Genomic DNA, 18,855 nt, shown 5'->3' on the forward strand with positions numbered 1-18,855 from the left:
CCACAATACGCTGTTACCTATCAGGCTTACAATACCACTTTTGTTTACTTGCAGTTAACTTTCCATCTTTTAAATTCCCTACCCTGGATACAAATGTTATTGTGGGGCATTCAGAAATCAGATCCCAATCCTTCATCTAACAAACTGCCCATCACTAAGGAAATCCTGGAATCCCTCATTACCACTCTGTGCGCTGGATGCTTCTCCCCTTTACAAGGACGTCCTTCTACAAGCAATGTTCGTCTCGGCCTTCTGCGGGTTCCTTCATTGCGGAGAGATTACCTCCCGGAATCAGTCCTTCGATCCATCGCAAGATTACCTCCCGGAATCAGTCCTTCGATCCATCGCGAGATTACCTCCCGGAATCCGTCCTTCGATCCATCGCGAAATTACCTCCTGGAATCTGTCCATTCGATCCATTGTGAGATTACCTCCCGGAATCCGTCCTTCGAACCATCGCGAGATTACCTCCCGGAATCCGTCCTTCGAACCATCGCGAGATTGCCTCCCGGAATCCGTCCTTCGATCCATCGCGAGATTACCTCCCGGAATCCGTCCTTCGATCCATCGTGAGATTATCTCCCGGAATCAGTCTTTCGATCCATTTACGGACGTTTGCATCAGGTCATGTATTCTTTATTTTTGAAACATTCAAAAACTGATCGGGAAAATAAGGGAGTATATGTGTATTTATTTAAAACGAATCATACTAATTAGTTGTCTCTTTTCTGCTGTATTCAGCTACCTATCAATGCACCGACTGCCGCTCCAGACGAACCCCTCTTCTGCATTCCGGAAGCAACGATTGACTCAAGGACTTGGTTCATCAAATCCCTACGTATATCCCTTCTCCGTGCTGGATTTTTGCCGACAGTTATTCTGGATATTCTTTCAGCTACTTCTGCTGCTTCACGAAACATTCCTCCGCATCTAATCAAAGCTATGGGTAGATGGACATCACAAGCATACGGACATACATTCGAAAAAATGACAGTGACATATTAACTACACAAAAAACATTATTTGGTTAATTCATTTTAGCCTTAAGGAGATTTTTTTTCTCTTCTTCTTTTGGAGCCTGGAGGAAGGGTTACGCATGGCCATGGATTCCCTAAGGTTTCCCCCTACCGTTTTGAGTAGGGTTTTTTTCCTTACCTGAGCGCCATGTGGTGTATTCTGCGAGGTGGTGAAGATAGAGGTGGCCTTGTCTTTTTGGGAGAAGGTAGCCCATAAGTCACTTTTCCTGCCTGCCGGCATTAGTTAGTTAGTTTAACATTTTGTTTTAGATATTACATATTCTGCCGGCATAGGGGCAGCTGGATGCAGAAGCAGCTATCTTGTTTGTTTATGTCCGTGTTATCTCTGTGGTGCCGGGGCTATATGTATTGCTCAGATCCGCCCCTTTTTTTTTGGGGCTCCTATTGGTCTCACTCGGCCATTAAATGGTTTTCTCGGCTTTTTGCGGAGAAAAAAATGACTAGAGACCTGTGTTTTATGTATTTTTGATGATGTCGGACAGGGTCTGACATCGGACCGGGAAGGGAAAATTGTAATGTTGGACCTGGTCCGACATAGGACCGCAAAGGGTTAAACCAATAAATGATCATTCTACATCAATTGTTGATTCTCTTTTCTGAATTCTTTTCTCTTTTTTCCAGTTATACAGCACAGTCCTTTTGTGTTGGTTAAACGGTATGAATGATTTATTTGAAGGTGCTCTCTAGCTAATGCCCAGAACAAGCCTGTCTGCAAGTCCTGGGCAGGTTGTATAATTCCAAATAACTCTAATTGGATGGAAATGGGTTTAAATGGAATCATCTAATTTGCTGTTGTGCTAAATTACATTATTTAAGTGTGACTGATTTAGCAGCCTTTATATCAATATTGAAATGCTTATAAATGACCCCTTCTCCCTCTATCCAAACATGGATCCCTTCAGACTGATTAGTCTTAGTTATGGAATTTCTTAATATGTTTCCTTTATCATTAGCATTTAAGAAGCTTTATTCGCGTATGAATACTGGTCATTCAGGCATTCGTTGTCTAATCAGAGCCAGGCATTTCAGTGGAGAGCAGACCCGTTCAGATTGTACTGGGGAGTTTTACTGGATTTGGATCCATGGATATCCATGGAGAGTTCTCTTTTCTGGGGGATGGGGGTAGTTGTGGGGCATGTGCCTGCACTGAGCATACTGTAGCTAAACCTGTCCAGTGAAGACCAACAAAAAGGTAAACGTTTTACATGAGGCTTTCACTTTTCAGAATAGTGGGTATTCTGTGCCTTTTACCAGTGAAAACTAAAGAGAATGTTTTTTTTTTATTTCCTTGTATAATGGTGGTTATAAATAGTTCAAACCAAACTTGTTTTTTTAAATTGTTATGTACTGTATTGATCTTGAACTGAATTATTATTATTTATTTTTTTGTCATGCTTATTTGTAAAGCACCCTTTTTATTAACTGTTAACAACCAGCTAACAAATGTTGTACATTTGTTTAGTTATGGTTTGTTATTATGTAGCCCAGTAATCTATTTTTAAACTTGAAATAAAGATGTTCATCAGATCCCTACTACTCAGAGGTCAATCACACAGGAGTGAAATGGGGCTAGGTTTGTTTAAAGGTACTTTTAAAGATGTTACTGGAATAATGTTTAGCAGATTAGGTTTTATTGTATTCCTTTTTTTATTGCAGGAGTTTATAATATAGACCTAAATGTTTCCACATGAATGCAAACGTTCTACAAAATCAAAATTTGCCTCAGTTTTAATCATACTCTGTTTGTTTGCCCTGGATAAGGGCGTCTGATAAGAAATTAATAATAGTAATAATAATAATAAATAATAATAATAAATTGAATTCATAAATATCAAAGTGTTTTCTAGATTTAAGGAAAGGCAAATCCATCTCCATACAATGCACTCCTGTTATATTTCGGAGCCCCTTGGGATGCACTGACTGTAAGTGGCTGGCTGCAGAGAATCTATTGCTCACCATATCTGGTGATTTGTTTCATGTCATGAGGACACATTTGCATGCAGAGAAAATACGCGCAGTGAACTTATTAATGTAGCTACTGTTTAAATGTCACAACATTTTCTCTTCCCTGAAGTTAGTTTAAAATATATATTAACCTTCCTGTGGTACTGTTTGTTGGCATATGCCAAAGGCTTTATTTGATGTATATCCACAGAACTGCGTAGTGAATTGTAATGAAATGGAGAGTAGTTTGTTTTTAGATAGTTATTGTTATTAACATTATGTGAATCTGTCTATCTGTTCTCTGTTTTTTCTTACGTTTTTTGAGACGCTTGGTTGAAGCCTGGTTATCTGGATACCACACAATAGGTTCTGTTCCTGTGTAGAGGATCTCTAGTCGATAGGCATTAATTCTCCTTTGATTTGCTGTTGTGATCAAACAATGTTTTAACACACTGATAAATGGTGACATTGTTGTCCTGTCTCTGTTGCACTCTCTTACAGAACAAACAAGAATCAGCTGTTGCTGATAAGGGCTGAAAGCTCTGTGAAGTACACTTTTGCTGAGACCATGATTCCTTTATGACAGACGAATTTGATTCTGGGTTATTGCAGAACTGAGAACTTCAGCAAAGATGTCAAAGAGAAGCCGCGGGAAGGGGGAAAAGCCTGAGGCCCTGATAGACGCCCTACAGTCTGCCAATGAAGAACTGAGAACTAAACTGACAGAGATTCAGATTGAGCTCCAGCAAGAGAAAGGCAAGGTATGTGCCTCTTTCTGCAGAGCAATCCACCGGAAACGCTCTGTGTATGTTGATTACTTATTAATTCCTTTATAATCAAAATTTAGAATGTCATTTTTGATATTTTTAAACAGCCTCGCTTTGCCATGGTCTCACCCAAACTGCACACTCTTATTTAATAAGAGACACCACACGCACAACATATCCATGTATGTTATGCTACAAAACAGTGGTGACTGGTTGTAATGATATCTCAGAAATGTAAACAGATTGTGAATAAAATGAGCCTTGCTGTAGATTAACCCATCTCAGACTGTGTATTGGACCATCTCAGGGGAAATAACGATCCTGCATTGGCTAATAATACCTTGTGATATGAAGGTTATGTACTGAGGGCTAGATCCCTTAGACATGTTGTGTCAAGAGGCTTGTTGAAGACCTCCATATCATGAGTGGGAAATTCTCGGTATACAATGAAGATTCTTCTTTTTTTTTTCTTTTTTCTTTTCTTTTTTTTTTATAATGCCTGAAAATGCCCTGCACATTTAAAATATAAAATATCTACAGCGTGACCAGCATTTCTCAGTTTTGTGATTTTTACTTGCCAGAAAAACAAACAAACATTACTTTCTTGTAGTAAAGAAAGTGCAGTGTCATGTTTCAGTAGAATAACCTTAGCTTCTGCAGTATAGTTTTATTATTATTGAATTATATGACTTAGTCACGTTGAACACAGCAGTAATAACATTCATTTCACAGAACACACTCATTTCTGTGGATTCAATTTGAGTTCAATTTCATCTGGAGCTGTGTGGTTATAAAAGAGAATTTTGCAGCTGGTTTCAGTGAATCAATAATGATTCTTTCTGTCTCATACATCTGCAACAAGCCTGCAGTGGAGATAAACAGTGTTCAGCTGTTGAGGTATTAAAATCTGCCCGTTTCCACGGATTGTCAGCTGAAATGTTTCACCTCAGTGGCCTGTATTCTTCAGTTTTATTGAGCTGTATATTTGTTGTAGTTAATTAGCTCCATGTTTCTTCTCTGCACCTATTACTGTATAGGGACTGTCACAAAGACGGCCAGAGTGGGTGGCGTCAGACCAGAAGCAGGAAATAAAACGACAGAGAGGTGTGGTTTGGTGGAGCTGAGCGAATGGTTTCGCTCAGCATTTAATAAACAGAACAGAAAATAAAAAGGTTGAACAAACAAACACAAACACAAAACAGGACACAGCACTTACGCCAAAATAAATAGACAAACAAAACTAACTAACACTTAACAAACGGTGCACGGAGACAAACAAACACGGTGAGTACAACACTTATATTTACTTTTCTTTTACTTATTTTAACTCCTCTCTCTCTCTCTCCCGTTCTCCACTCTCGATCACCCAACCCCGAGTGAAAGAAATGTGCATCTATATATACTGTTGTGCTGGGATTCAATTACTAATTAATTATTCACTTGAATCCCAGCACGTGAATTAATTCTGTGCAACCCTGTGCTCACATACTATACTTTAAATGCACGTGCAGTGATGTGCAATCCCGTGCCTAAATACAAATATACAATTTAAATCACACGTGAAACACAGACCCGTTTATATCCCGTGTACCAATCTCTATACACCAACATTAACACATGCAACATACACCATATAACACACACATGCACACAGGGGCGGGGCACATTGCCACATATACCCCCCCTCGTGCGCAGCACACATGGCCTCAACGGCCACCTCCCCCCTTAAAAACTCAGCAGTCCAGGACAAAGTCTCGGGCTGGGAAGGGAGGCTTCAGTGGGCCCATGGCTGGCAATGCTGTTAGCACCCCTGCTGGTAGTGGCACGGCTGACAGCATGCTGGTCCACTCCTGCAGCGAAACTGCTGCTGGGGAAAGTGGTCTCCTGACCTCTCCCCCTGTCTTTGTAGCCGGTAGCTCCCTTTGGTGGGGCTCCGACCACAGTACTTCCGGCAGCGAAACTGCTGCAGTGCGAGCAGGTCTCCTGACCTCCCCCACCTTTTTCGTGGCCGGCAGCTTTTCGGGGTTCCGGCCACAGTACTTCCTGATGCGATGCGGAGCGGCTGGCAACCCCAGGCGATGCGGAGCGGCTGGCAACCCCAGGCGATGCGGAGCGGCTGGCAACCCCAGGCGATGCGGAGCGACAGGCAACCCCAGGCGATGCGGAGCGGCTGGCAACCCCAGGCGATGCGGAGCGGCTGGCAGCCCCAGGCGATGCGGCGCGACAGGCAGCCCCAGGCGATGCGGCGCGACAGGCAGCCCCAGGCGATGCGGCGCGACAGGCAGCCTGCCAGACAGGCATCCTTGGGCGAAGTGTGGCAAGCATCCTTGGGCGAAGTGTGGCAAGCATCCTTGGGCGAAGCGAGGCAGGAAGTCGGGACAAGCTGGGGTGCGGGTGTTGGCCCTCTTCTCGGCCTCTGCGGCCGGGCGGTTCTTCCCCGTGCTTCCCTCAGCAGCCTATGCAAGGGCTGCTGAGGACCGCCAGCATCTAGTCCTGGTCCTTCTAGTGAAGGGAGAGGCAGCTCCTGCTCCTCTCCCCCTGATGGTGATGGAGGCAGAGGCAGCTCCTGCTGCTCTGCTTCTGGCGGTGGAGGTGGCGGAGGTAGAGGCAGCTCCTGCTGCTCTGCTCCTGCCGGTGAAGGTGGCGGAGGCAGAGGCAGCTCCGACTGCTCTGCTCCTGCCGGTGAAGGTGGGTGCAGCGTGTAGTCTCCTGGCGATGGAGGCGATGGAGGTGGGAGCAGCGTGTAGTCTCCTGGAGCTTTTTGGCAAGTCACATCAGCTCTATGTTTACAGATGAAAAAATGAAGCTTTCAAAGAAAAGAACACCATACCTACAGTGAAACATGGAAGAGGCTCGGTTATGTTTTGGGGCTGCTTTGCTGTGCCTGGCACAGGGTGCCTTGAATCTGTGCAGGGCACAATGAAATCTCAAGACTATCAAGGCATTCTGGAGCGAAACGTACTGCCCAGTGTCAGAAAGCTCTGTCTCAGTCGCAGGTCATGGGTCCTCCAACAGGATAATGACCCAAAACACACAGCTAAAAGCACCCAAGAATGGATAAGAACAAAACATTGGACTATTCTGAAGTGGCCTTCTATGAGTCCTGATCTGAATCCTATCGAACATCTATGTAAAGAGCTGAAACTTGCAGTCTGGAGAAGGCATCCATCAAACTTGAGACAGCTGGAGCAGTTTGCTCAGGAAGAGTGGGCCAAACTACCTGTTAACAGGTGCAGAAGTCTCATTGAGAGCTACAGAAAACGTTTGATTGCAGTGATTGCCTCTAAAGGTTGTGCAACAAAATATTAGGTTAACGGTCCCATCATTTTTGTCCATGCCATTTTCATTTGTTTTATTATTTACAATATTATGTTGAATAAAAAATCAAAAGCAAAGTCTGATTTCTATTAAATATGGAATAAACAATGGTGGATGCCAATTACTTTTGTCAGTTTCAAGTTATTTCAGAGAAAATTGTGCATTCTTCGTTTTTTGTGGAGGGGTACCAACAAATTTGAGCACGTCTGTATAACTACTGTATCAATTCAAGCTACAGAAAACATCATGAGAACATCTGTTTATATCTTATGTAAGTAATTATTTGCTAACAGTGTTCTATACTCATTTATGACTAGTTTGAATTACTTCCACCTTAAAGAAAGCAATCAGCAGTTTGGCAAAGGCTTGTGAAATGAATGCTCAGAATAGAAGAGGTGCCATGAGTATGTTTAGATCTGGAACAAAATGACAGATATTTACAGTACCGGTACCATGGCAACTGACTGTACATTGAATGGAATTCCTTTGACCTCATCTCTGCTGGCAAGTAATGGAGCAGGCTACTACATTTCAGGGATGAAGAGTAGTAAATGCATGCCTGTCACAGATGGCTTTGTGTGGTGTGTGGGTGGTGACATCAGACCAGGAAATTAAACATAAACACAGGTTGTATGGAGCAAAACTGCGCTTTTGCTCTCATATTTAATAAATACAAAAATAAAGATTTAAGCAAAACATACACAAAGAAATGGGCACATTGGCCAAAACACAACAAAAAATAAACAGTAATGCATGTTTACTTTAGAACGAGTACCTTTTATTCTCCGATTCTCAACAACAACTATGAACTCTGTGACTGGGGCCTTAATTACCCATTAATAAATTACCTCATTAAGGCTCCAGGCTTTTCACCGGTCTCAAATAATAAATAATAATGTTGGACGGCTTTCGTCCGTCCGCACATAAACACAATACACATACGCAATAAAATAATACAAATGAAAACAATAGTCACATAAAATATACACAAGGGGTGGGCACCCCGTCACAATGACATTTACATTACTTAGGCCAGACCAGTTAAAAACAGATACTAGAATACTACTGGATCTACTTGGCCAGCACCTGTTTATTTAGGTCCCAGTCTCATTTATACTGAAGAGCTCTCTAAACAAAATAAAATGTCATTACACTAATCACATTTAGTTGTTACTGTACTTGTACTACTTTAGTGTTAACAGAATGTGTGAGTGAGTGAGTGAGTGAGTGTGTGTGTGTGTGTGTGTGTGTGTGTGTGTGTGTGAGTGTCTGAGTGTGTGTGTGTGTGTGTACAGTCAACTAAAACAAATGTCTTCGGGAAAAAATAACAAGTGACTAGAAAAAAAACCCCTCCAGATTAGTATGACCGCAGAAGAGGTGTTTTCACTTTCCATTCAGTTTTGGCAAACTGGTGATGATTCTTCCCCACAGAAATTGTGGAAAATATGAATAACAGAATGGTGGAATAAATAGATGGTAATCAGAAATAACTACAGCTGATACTCTGTAAAAGGATATTGTTGGGTGCCAACCATATTGCATGAAATAGTGATGTGCATGTTGTAGAGGCATCGGTTGCTAATGAAATACTGGATATTGATGAAAACTGGCAGACCCTCTGGTTTTAGCTTTAAAGGAGCGCTAACCTGGCACCTTTTCAAGTGTTATTTCTCATGTCTACTTGGGGCAGAGTGTTTAATGGTTACACTCTGGTGTATCTTCTGTACTTGTAGGTTAGACATGTTTGAGAGATGTATTGAGACAACAGGGGTATGACTCTTCTTTTAAGAATAGTGACCCCTGCAAAATGTTTTATTTTTCCTGTTACACTATACTGAGGCATATCAGGACTATTTCTGCAAAAAATAAAAAGTTCAGTGTTTAACATTTAGTGAGGTTGACCCCAGGCAGTTTATTAAACATAAATTTGGCATGCCTGTTATCGCTGATGGCAGGTTACAGTTGTTGTTTTTTTTTTTAATTTAGAATGGCCAATTATTTTTTTAAGCTCAGCTCACCGCTACCACCCCTGCGCTGACTCGAGTGGGCGAAGACGAACACACACTATCCTCCGAAGGGTGTGCCGTCAGCCGACCGCTTTTTTTCACACTACAGACTCATCACGCAGCCACCCAAGAACTACAGCGTCGGAGGACAACGCAGCTCTCGGGCAGCTTACAGGCAAGCTCGCAGGCGCCGGGCCAGCCTACAGGGGTCGCTGGTGCGCGGTGAGCCGAGGACACCCTGGCCGACCTAACCCTCCCTCCCCCCGGGTGGCGCTCGGCCAATTATGCGCCGCCCCCTGGGAGCTCCCGTCCACGGTCAGTTGTGGAATAGCCTTGACTTGAACTCGCGATGTCCAGACTATAGAGCGCATCCTGCACTCCACGTGGAGCACCTTTACTGGATGCACCATTCTGGAGCCCCCACACACTCTTTTTTTTTTAGAATATTTTATGTTCTGGTTATACCTTACTGTATAGTAGTGTTTTTGATAGGGTATTAGACAGGCCTTGCATGTTACACAAGACTGTGAATTGCATTATATATGGGGGTGTACTTGATGTTAAAAAATTGTTGTAATGTAAAATGATTTATTCTAATTGCTCGGAAGTAAAAGGATCAAGTTCCTGAAGTCATTTGTTTTGTAACATCAGTACAGGACTGAAAAGCTCCTGTTGAATACTTGTAATTGCGTTTTTTTTTCTTGTAACTCTACCAAAATGGTTGCCTCAGGTTATTTAAAAATGTAACTATAAAAACCAGCATGTTCAAGACAGCTACAGGCACTCGGGGAGTGCGGATGCTCCAATGTTCTGAGTAATTAACTTTAAGAAGTATTTGTTGGCAGGTGCAGTATTAACCAAATCAAAACACACCTATTTATTAATGAATTGATTTCAAAAGAACAGTTACCCGTCCCTCCCTTTTACAATTGAGTACCAATCAATGGCAATTCATTTTGAGTTTCAAAAACCTATTTGGAAGCAAATTTTCCTCTCATATGTACAGAGGCCCTTGACTGACAATAAAAATATGTTGCAAAACTGAGGCGGATGCACTTTTATTGGGAGCAGGTTCAAGCCCAGTTTAGTTTTCAAATGAATTTATCTGTTCTAAAATTGTTTTACTGTAACCATGTAGCCTACCTGACTAAAATATAACTGATGGCTTAGGAAACCATTTATTTTAATCAAATACTTGTATTTACTACCCTAATATACGGTGTTTTGTGCGTTGAACTGTAACAAGACTGCATTGACGTCACATCAGAACGTTTCAACCCCCTCATTATTTTCTGAGAACTCAACTGCTCTAGAATATGGTTCCTTCAATGCCGAATTTTAAAGCCACCTTTTAACATAATCAATAACTGTCTGGTTTCAGTATGTTTTATTTTTAAATAAGAACAAAACATAACTCTTTGCCCAAATCCTTAAAGTCTTTAGTATCCTTGAATTGGAGGCCCACAGCAATGTCTTTCTAATGATGCATTTATATATATTTTTTTATTGTCAGTAAGTTTGTGATAAAGGGCATTCTTATTTTCTTTTCAGTGCTGCAGTGTTGACCACTGTCTGTGCAGGCTGACAGTCTGTCGTGTATAATGTGCAAGCAGGTTATTTATCGACTTATTGATGGGTTTGTCTCCGACTGGCGCATACACAATCAGTAAGCATCTCTTCCTCTGTGTCTTGCCACAGTAAGATGTCCAATACAGCTCTGGCAACCGAGAAAGGGTAACTTTGACCTTTGCTGAATTCTTGAAGGTCTGTATTTGCTGTGGCAGCAAAATCAAATGTGTTTTGTGAAAAATTAACATGGAAACTGCAGCTGTACATGGCTTTTTTGTTCTTCTTTTTCTCTCCCTGTACAGTGTTAATGGATTGTACAGCAGATTTCTTTTTGCAGTTTGTAAAAAGGGAGTTCACATTAGAAGCATTCCTTAGTGGTATCTCCAAGTGAGTAGGCCTGTGTAGATCTGAACATGTACTGTCTGCACATCTTTGAAGAACTCTTTTATCTAGACCAAAAGTTTCAGTAAGCATTGCAATTAATTGATCCTTGTGGAGATGTATACATTTTCAAGTGCCGTGTTCGGAGAAATCAACGTTCCATGCTGTGTCACAAACACCCATTGCCTGTGGAGCTGCACCAGTGTTGTTTTTAGTTCTGGCTTATGAGAGACCAGGGAGCAGAGGCTGCAGTTTGAACTGCTTAATAACAGTTCTGCTGTAGCAGGTTTGACACAGGTAGTTGATATTAATAAACCTTGCTGTTTTCTTTTTAAGTTTACTTTTTTTGAATTGGTGAGTGAAATTTTTAACAAATCAGACACAGAGGTTCAATTTAACCCCACAATACATGTAGCCGATGTAGTGTAATGGTTATTTCATACGTGTGCTGCTGTGATAAAACAAATATTGAAAAGCATTCATTTGCTGTATTTTTAATGTATGTTAGCATCTGTAATTGCACTACATTCCAGGAACACACATTTGGTCAGTGCAGCCACTGTGTTGAGGGACGAGCCAGTTACATTTTCATGCTGCTTGTGAAATCGGGTATCCTTCTTTACCATGATTGTTGCTGAATAGTCGCACATAGTGTCACTTGACCACATTCATTTGCATACATGGCAGACTAGGGCATTTTCTCATTTTGCTTAGATTCTCAATTGTCGTAGTATGTTCCAATTGCACTTCCTAGGTGAATTCACCAGGAAAGTTAAACTCTCTCTCCATTCCTTTTCTGTTGTTGACCAATCAACGGCCTCCCCTTATCATATACCCTGACTGAAAATATGAATGCAATAATTCAGAAAGGAGTCCAGCTAACTCTCCAATGTATTAATACCAATACATTTAAATCCCACATGAATTCTACAGCTGCAAATGTAAGTTTTTGTACGTTTCATATATATGTTACATGACTCGCTTGCAGCGGCAAAACAAATATCTCCTATTTGTTTCACAAACTTTAAACAATGCAGGTAAATATTCACAATTTAATGTGATGTTTACTATAGTAACCTTTGATTTGTGTGAGCGTCATGTGCAAACACACACTGTAGTATGTTTTTATCCTTGACAAGGGCATATGTATTTTATTAACATAACTTTTTATTGATATATAACTTCTCCAGGTAGCCAAGCTGAGGGAGAAGCTGCAGGAGGCCAAGCAAAACCGAGAGCTGGAGCAGCACAAGCACACAGTCCTGGTGACGGACTTAAAGGCCAAACTCCACGAGGAGAAGATGAAGGACCTGCAGGCAGTGCGGGAGGTCCTGATCAAGCAGCACGAACAGGAGCTGACCCGCGTCATCAAGATCCGGGACAGCGAGCTCCACCGCATGCAGTCCCTGGTCAACGTGCTGCGGGACGGGGCGGCCGACAAGGTGAAGACGGCCCTGCTGAGCGAGGCCCGGGAGGAGGCCCGTCGCACCTTCGACAGCGAGCGCACCAAACTGCAGCAGGAGAACCTGGAACTGAGGTCGGCCAAGAAGCAGGTAGAGGAGACTTTGAATAACATCATGCAGGCGGATAAAGCCAAAGCTGCCGACCTGAGGACGGCCTACCAGTCCCATCAGGAGGAGACGAACCGGATAAAGCGGGACTGCGAGAAGGACATCCGCCGGCTGGTGAGTTAATCCTTCAGGAGAGGTTTCCATCACTGGGTTTTCAACCCTGATCTAAAGCATTCATTCACCATCCCCCTGTGTCACATGGTGACTACCAGCCCTCCCTGAATGTGGTGATAGTATAACAGCCAACATCAGAATTGATTTTGTAATCGGTTTTAAATACACATAACATGCACCAAGCCAAAAGCAATAACCTGCAAACACAGAAGGCTAAATTATGTTGTTTCTCCAATTATAAAGATGAGCAGTTATCAAAGTTGATTATCTTGTTAATGCTGCTTTTGTATTTAGTTTCATGCATGTTTTTAGTTGTTTTTAATCATATTCACTGTTCTGCTTATACTTTTGCAGGAAAAAAAAAAAAATCTTTATAATTAATTGAATTTTATTTTTAACTCTTAACTGTGCGCTTCCTGTGTTCATAGTGCTGCATTTCTCCACAAGCTAATGCTGTAAGACATGAACAGGCAGCTGTTCCTTTGCTGCAAGGCGACAGTGGAGCAGGTGTTTTGTGTACAACTCTGCTGCCCTGCAGTGCCTGCTCCAGGTGGTACAGCATCCAGCAAGGGAGCCAGACCCAGCTTCTGCAAACAGTGACACTGAAAAGTCCTGTATCTTTATTTTGCTGTCTGACTTACAAATCAAATAAAAACAGAAATATTACAATCTGAATTTGCGAAGGGCCGTTACAGAACGTTTACATTTACTATTTGTTATTTAGTTCTGGAGAGGAAGTAAGACTTTCACCCATCCCAGGTTTTACTACGAGCTTGATTGCCCACAGTCTATAGATGACAAGCTCAGGTACATCTTATTAAACTTCATAGTAAAACCAGGAATGGATTAAACTGCTATGCAATGGGAGTCTTGTTTCCATCCCTGTAGTTTAAAGGCCGTAAGAATTGATTTCCAGTTTCTATAGAGCAACGCTTTGACATCTAATGTTTCTTGAGAATCCCATTGGAAGAAATGTCTGATTTATTGGCATTTCAAATTATGGTAAATCAGGGTGTTATTTAGATTCACTATGTAGCACTGCTTAGATCTAAAATATTGACTTAACTTTAATAAAGGCATTTGCTGACAGCAGGAGTATTTCTCACAATATTCATCTTCATGTATGTCGGTGTATTTAATAGTGACAGTATTGTGACTTTTTTTTTCTTTGTTGGTGACTTCCACATTATTTATTTTGATTGTCTATCTGCAGTGTTATAAGAAGTCATTAATATTCTTTACAGTAGAAATGCTGAAAAAAGGGAAATAGGGTCAAATGGATTTGTATTACTATGTTGTAAGTGGGCAATACCATTGAATAGTGCAGCTAAAATGCTGAAGGCAAAAAATAGACAACAATGATTCAAAACTGGGATAATTTGTCACTGTGGAGAAGGGCTGGCGTTGGGAGTCCTACAGAGAGAAGGGCACTGGCTTGGCTTCCTCCCAATCAGTGCATGCAAGCGCCCTGCCCAGCAGTGAGCTGTTGGCTGAGTGTCTCTGCATGGCTGGCTTGCTGTTTTTCCTTCCTGCAGGGAAGCAATCCTTCATGCCAGCCAGGAGAGTGGCCCCTGTGCTGTATGCAGAAACATTTGGAAGCAATAGGAAACAATTCCTTTTTTTCTGATAGAGGAGGGTATGCTGTAAAACCCACTGAAACCCAGCATGCAAAAGAGGCTTGCACGAGAATAGAGAGATGGAGACGGACAGTGAAATTAGGTTGGCTAAAATAATTGCTATGTACTTGAGTTGAGCCAGTATAATATAAAACCCCAAATTGTTTTTTACAAGCATGTGAGGCAGATGGTGTGCTCTGATACAGCACATGTTTGCATTACTTCGATTAAAGGTGTTATTTTTTTTGTTTTCATCTTTTATAAAATTGACACATTTGTAAGTAGCAGTATTCCTAAAATGGGTTTTGCAGCTATTTTAATGTCAACAATCTCCCCTCAGCCGTGGAGAAATTCAAATTTTGTATTCTAAATTACCACAAGGGGTCAGCCTTGCATGGAAGCTGCTTCGGATCAGTGGAGCAAACTGTTTTGTAAAGTAGAGCTTGTAATGATTTCTTATGGCCTGAGCACGACTCTCAATGGGACAGGCATAATACATTTAAAAGAAAAAGCATGAAGAGAAACTAGCAAGCTCAAGTAAATATGTGACTCGAGATTAGAAGTAGCAGTGTAACTCTTTAGTTGGTTCTTTCTATATGTACAAGATTCACATCAGTTACCCGTCATTCCTCCAGTCAGCTGGAATAAGCTGTCTATGCCAATTACTGTATACTTCTTTCCTAAGGTTCAACATGGATATCTGACTCACTCACTGCTCTATTGGCTGATAAGGTACTGTGAAATCCCATATTTATTTGGAGGTTACAAAGACATACTATCACAATTGTTACTTCTTTTTTTCTTTTTTGTGTGTTTTCAACCGACTTGACCAGTTTATGTTCATTGACGAGCCGGTATGCCTTGTGCCAAGCTGCAACACATTTTTGGGGCGGCGGGGGGCAGGTATTGCAAGTGGCCCGCTTGGCGGCTGCCCGTGTGTCATTTAGCTACCGTCAAATTTAATTGCCGACCACTGCTGTACACCATCCACCAATTTCAGACCATTTGAAATACATGCTTTAACCAGATTACTGCTGTAGATGTCGCAGCTGTAGCCAGACCTCCATTAAGTGAAATTGGCCAACCGCTTAAGAGGCATGCCACTTCTGATTGGCCCATATACATTCCAAACTGAACTGCGGAGTAGTTGAATACATCCATAAAATATGAAGCTATTACAAACCTAGTCAAATTGAATAAACGTTTTGTGTCATCTGTCGGTGTAATTAAGAGCATAAGAACATAAGAAAGTTTACAAACGAGAGGAGGCCATTCAGCCCATCTTGCTCGTTTGGTTGTTAGTAGCTTATTGATCCCAGAATCTCATCAAGCAGCTTCTTGAAGGATCCCAGGGTGTCAGCTTCAACAACATTACTGGGGAGTTGGTTCCAGACCCTCACAATTCTCTGTGTAAAAAAGTGCCTCCTATTTTCTGTTCTGAATGCCCCTTTATCTAATCTCCATTTATGACCCCTGGTCCTTTTTTCTTTTTTTCAAGTCAAAGAAGTCCCCCGGGTTGACATTGTCTATACCTTTTAGGATTTTGAATGTTTGAATCAGATCGCCGCGTAGTCTTCTTTGTTCAAGACTGAATAGATTCAATTCTTTTAGCCTGTCTGCATACGACATGCCTTTTAAACCTGGGATAATTCTGGTTGCTCTTCTTTGCACTCTTTCTAGAGCAGCAATATCCTTTTTGTAACGAGGTGACCAGAACTGAACACAATATTCTAGGTGAGGTCTTACTAATGCATTGTAGAGTTTTAACATTACTTCCCTTGATTTAAATTCAACACTTCTCACAATATATCCGAGCATCTTGTTAGCCTTTTTTATAGCTTCCCCACATTGTCTAGATGAAGACATTTCTGAGTCAACATAAACTCCTAGGTGTTTTTCATAGTTCCCTTCTTCAATTCCACTATCTCCCATATGATATTTATAATGCACATTTTTATTGCCAGCATGCAATTATTACAATACTAGAAACCTTAAACACAGTTGAACAAGTCTGTGTGTTTTTGTGTGTATAAACATTTAAAGGATACTCCATGAAAGTTATTGGAGTACTGTGAGTCCACTAAATAACCAACAAGCCCCCCATGGCAGAGAGTGGGATTGTCTGTGGACATTATCCTGGAAAGAAACACGGCACTCCAAGAACTTTCAAGCAGAATTCTATTCTTATAATGGGCAATTTATGAAACGGGAAGTAAGTGTTGGGAAAAGTAGTTTATTTGTGATACAGATTCTAAAATGAGATCCAGTTTAAAAATATACTGAGCATCAAAAGAAACGTATCACTTATATTTGAGCATCAAAAGAAACTTATCACTTTTTTATATTTGGGTAAAATTCACTAGATGTGATTGAAAAATGACAAACTGTTTTAGAGCAGGTGCAGTGACTTTTTATTGTGCTGATTTAACAATTGACATCACGAAGGTGCTGCAAAATGATCTGTCGATCTTGGGCAGGTGTTGTGACTCTTGGCTCCCAGTTTGTGGCCTGTCATTGACAGAGTGTGTCTGGTTATACCGTCTCGCCAGGTTTGAAATTGCTGGCTGTGAGCACCCAAGACAGCGAGCCACAGTACGCTGCCCTAGTCCAGCCTCCAACATGCCGATTGCATGAAGGCACTCCTCTCTTGACAGACGTGACATATTGTTTTTTTTCTGTGATTTTCTTTATTGCTTTTATTCAAGCTTGCAATTCAACAGCTGAAATCACTCCATATCCAGTGTCCAATCAACTGTCTCACTCATTAGGTGATTAAGTGCATATGCTTCAGTCATAGTCACTCAAACGAGTCATGGTCGAGGATGAATGATTGAGTGATTAAAAAGACACCAAAAACATTTTGTCAATGTCCATCATTTATATACCTTATTTTTTTAAAAAAATAAATGTGTTATAATAGTGATAAGTTTCTTTTGATACTCAGTATAGCTAAATCTGAACTGCTGCGCTGAATATGAAAAAAGTACTCCAATACTTGTATCAATAATGAGGTGCACTATGAAGTGGTGATGGTGCTTTTTTGTGATAATCCTTCAGCCAATTGTAGAAAATACATTTTTGTTACTCAATATTACTACTACTGTAGGTTATTCCAAGATATGAGTAAGCCGATAGCCAGATTTGGTGCTTACTAAGCCACTAATAGCACTTTTTGTTCATCCTTTTGAATATCCCTTTGAAGAAATCTCACATTAATTGTCTCTGAGTCTCTATCCACCCAGCCATGCTGCCACAAGGCCCTTACATGGGAAGCATGGTTATGTGCAAAATAATGAGATTGAATAAATAGCACAGCAATTTAGGGAACAGATTGATTAAACATGAATATGTATTACACTGAATATGTATTATCTTCAAGCTGCTGAAAATGCTAAGTGGTTTATACATTTTCCGTGAAATAAATGAAAATGGCACACTTTCAAGTCTTGCATTTATAACCACATAACTTGCTTTTCCAATTGAAATTAAAACTTTTTTAGCACAGGTTATTCAGTGTATGTTAATCTGGGGTGTACGGAAGCTGTTTGTTTATCTGTTTGTCCGTCTGACTGCCGGTATGTCAGACTTGCATGATATACTGGAAATTTACAATTGAATTTACAATTATCCTGTCTCGCTTGTTCCAGTTGTGAAATTTGAAGAAAGAGACATGCCTTTATTGCACACTACACATACAGTTTTATGTAATAGTGTACAGTAGAGGTAGGCATAATGATACAATATATTTTTGGTTAAAGATGCTTATTGCAAATAACATACAGTATAAACACGACTACTGGTACTACTACAAATATGTAATATGCAGCCTTCTACACATAACAAAGGAAGGTTTTTAGAAGCCAGTTATATTTCCCTTTAGCCTCACGGCTTCCAGTCTGGAGTTCTGTGAAAAACATTCCTTCTGGCAGAAAATTGGTATCCTCTTTTTTTTTTTTCTTTTCCAAAGCCAGTGGAAGGGCTCTGTTTCTATGGTTACCATAGCATGTTGTCGTATGTTGTTTTTTTTTTTTTTTTTTTTTTTAAACATGTTTTCAGAGTGTAATCAAAATAAGACAGATAGCCATAGATCATGGACAAATGTAATGGTTTCTGGTGCAATATTGGGCAGAATTCCTTCAGGATTTGAACTCGGGGGGGGGGGTAAGTTAGTTTAAAAAAAAAAACAACAAAAAAAAAAAACATGGTTCTTTTCAGTTGAAAGTGACAGACATTTTTGTATGGATGATGTAGGACAGCTCATGTATAATTTATTTCATACTGATTTCAGGGGTGAAAAATTGAAGACGCATAAAGGCCTAAGGAATAATCTTATCGGCGACGACTCTGAATACATTTGACATGCATCCTCGGGTCCTGTGATACAATTTAAAAGCGTGATTGAGATTTAATTAGCACAGCAATGCCAATGGAATGCACGCACTATTCTGTTGCATTTTTGTTATTTTATTTTAAAAATACATTCAGTTTATTGCACTCAGCTACAGCTCCTCACTGCAGATGCAGACAGGACT

The 18,855-nt window shown here is 40.9% G+C and overlaps 1 protein-coding gene across 1 annotated transcript in view; it reads left to right on the top strand.

The window, feature by feature from the left end:
* LOC117408740 (janus kinase and microtubule-interacting protein 1-like) overlaps positions 1 to 18,855 on the top strand; it is a 111,730-nt gene that overhangs the window by 40,304 nt on the left and 52,571 nt on the right. Inside the window, exons 2-3 of the mRNA XM_059005327.1 lie at positions 3,594 to 3,742; positions 12,213 to 12,707. Coding sequence (XP_058861310.1) covers positions 3,594 to 3,742; positions 12,213 to 12,707 — 644 coding nt within the window. The remainder of the gene's footprint in view (positions 1 to 3,593; positions 3,743 to 12,212; positions 12,708 to 18,855) is intronic.

This window comes from Acipenser ruthenus, chromosome 2 (genome assembly GCF_902713425.1).
Source record: "Acipenser ruthenus chromosome 2, fAciRut3.2 maternal haplotype, whole genome shotgun sequence".
In the NCBI taxonomy this organism is placed as follows: Eukaryota; Metazoa; Chordata; class Actinopteri; order Acipenseriformes; family Acipenseridae; genus Acipenser; species Acipenser ruthenus.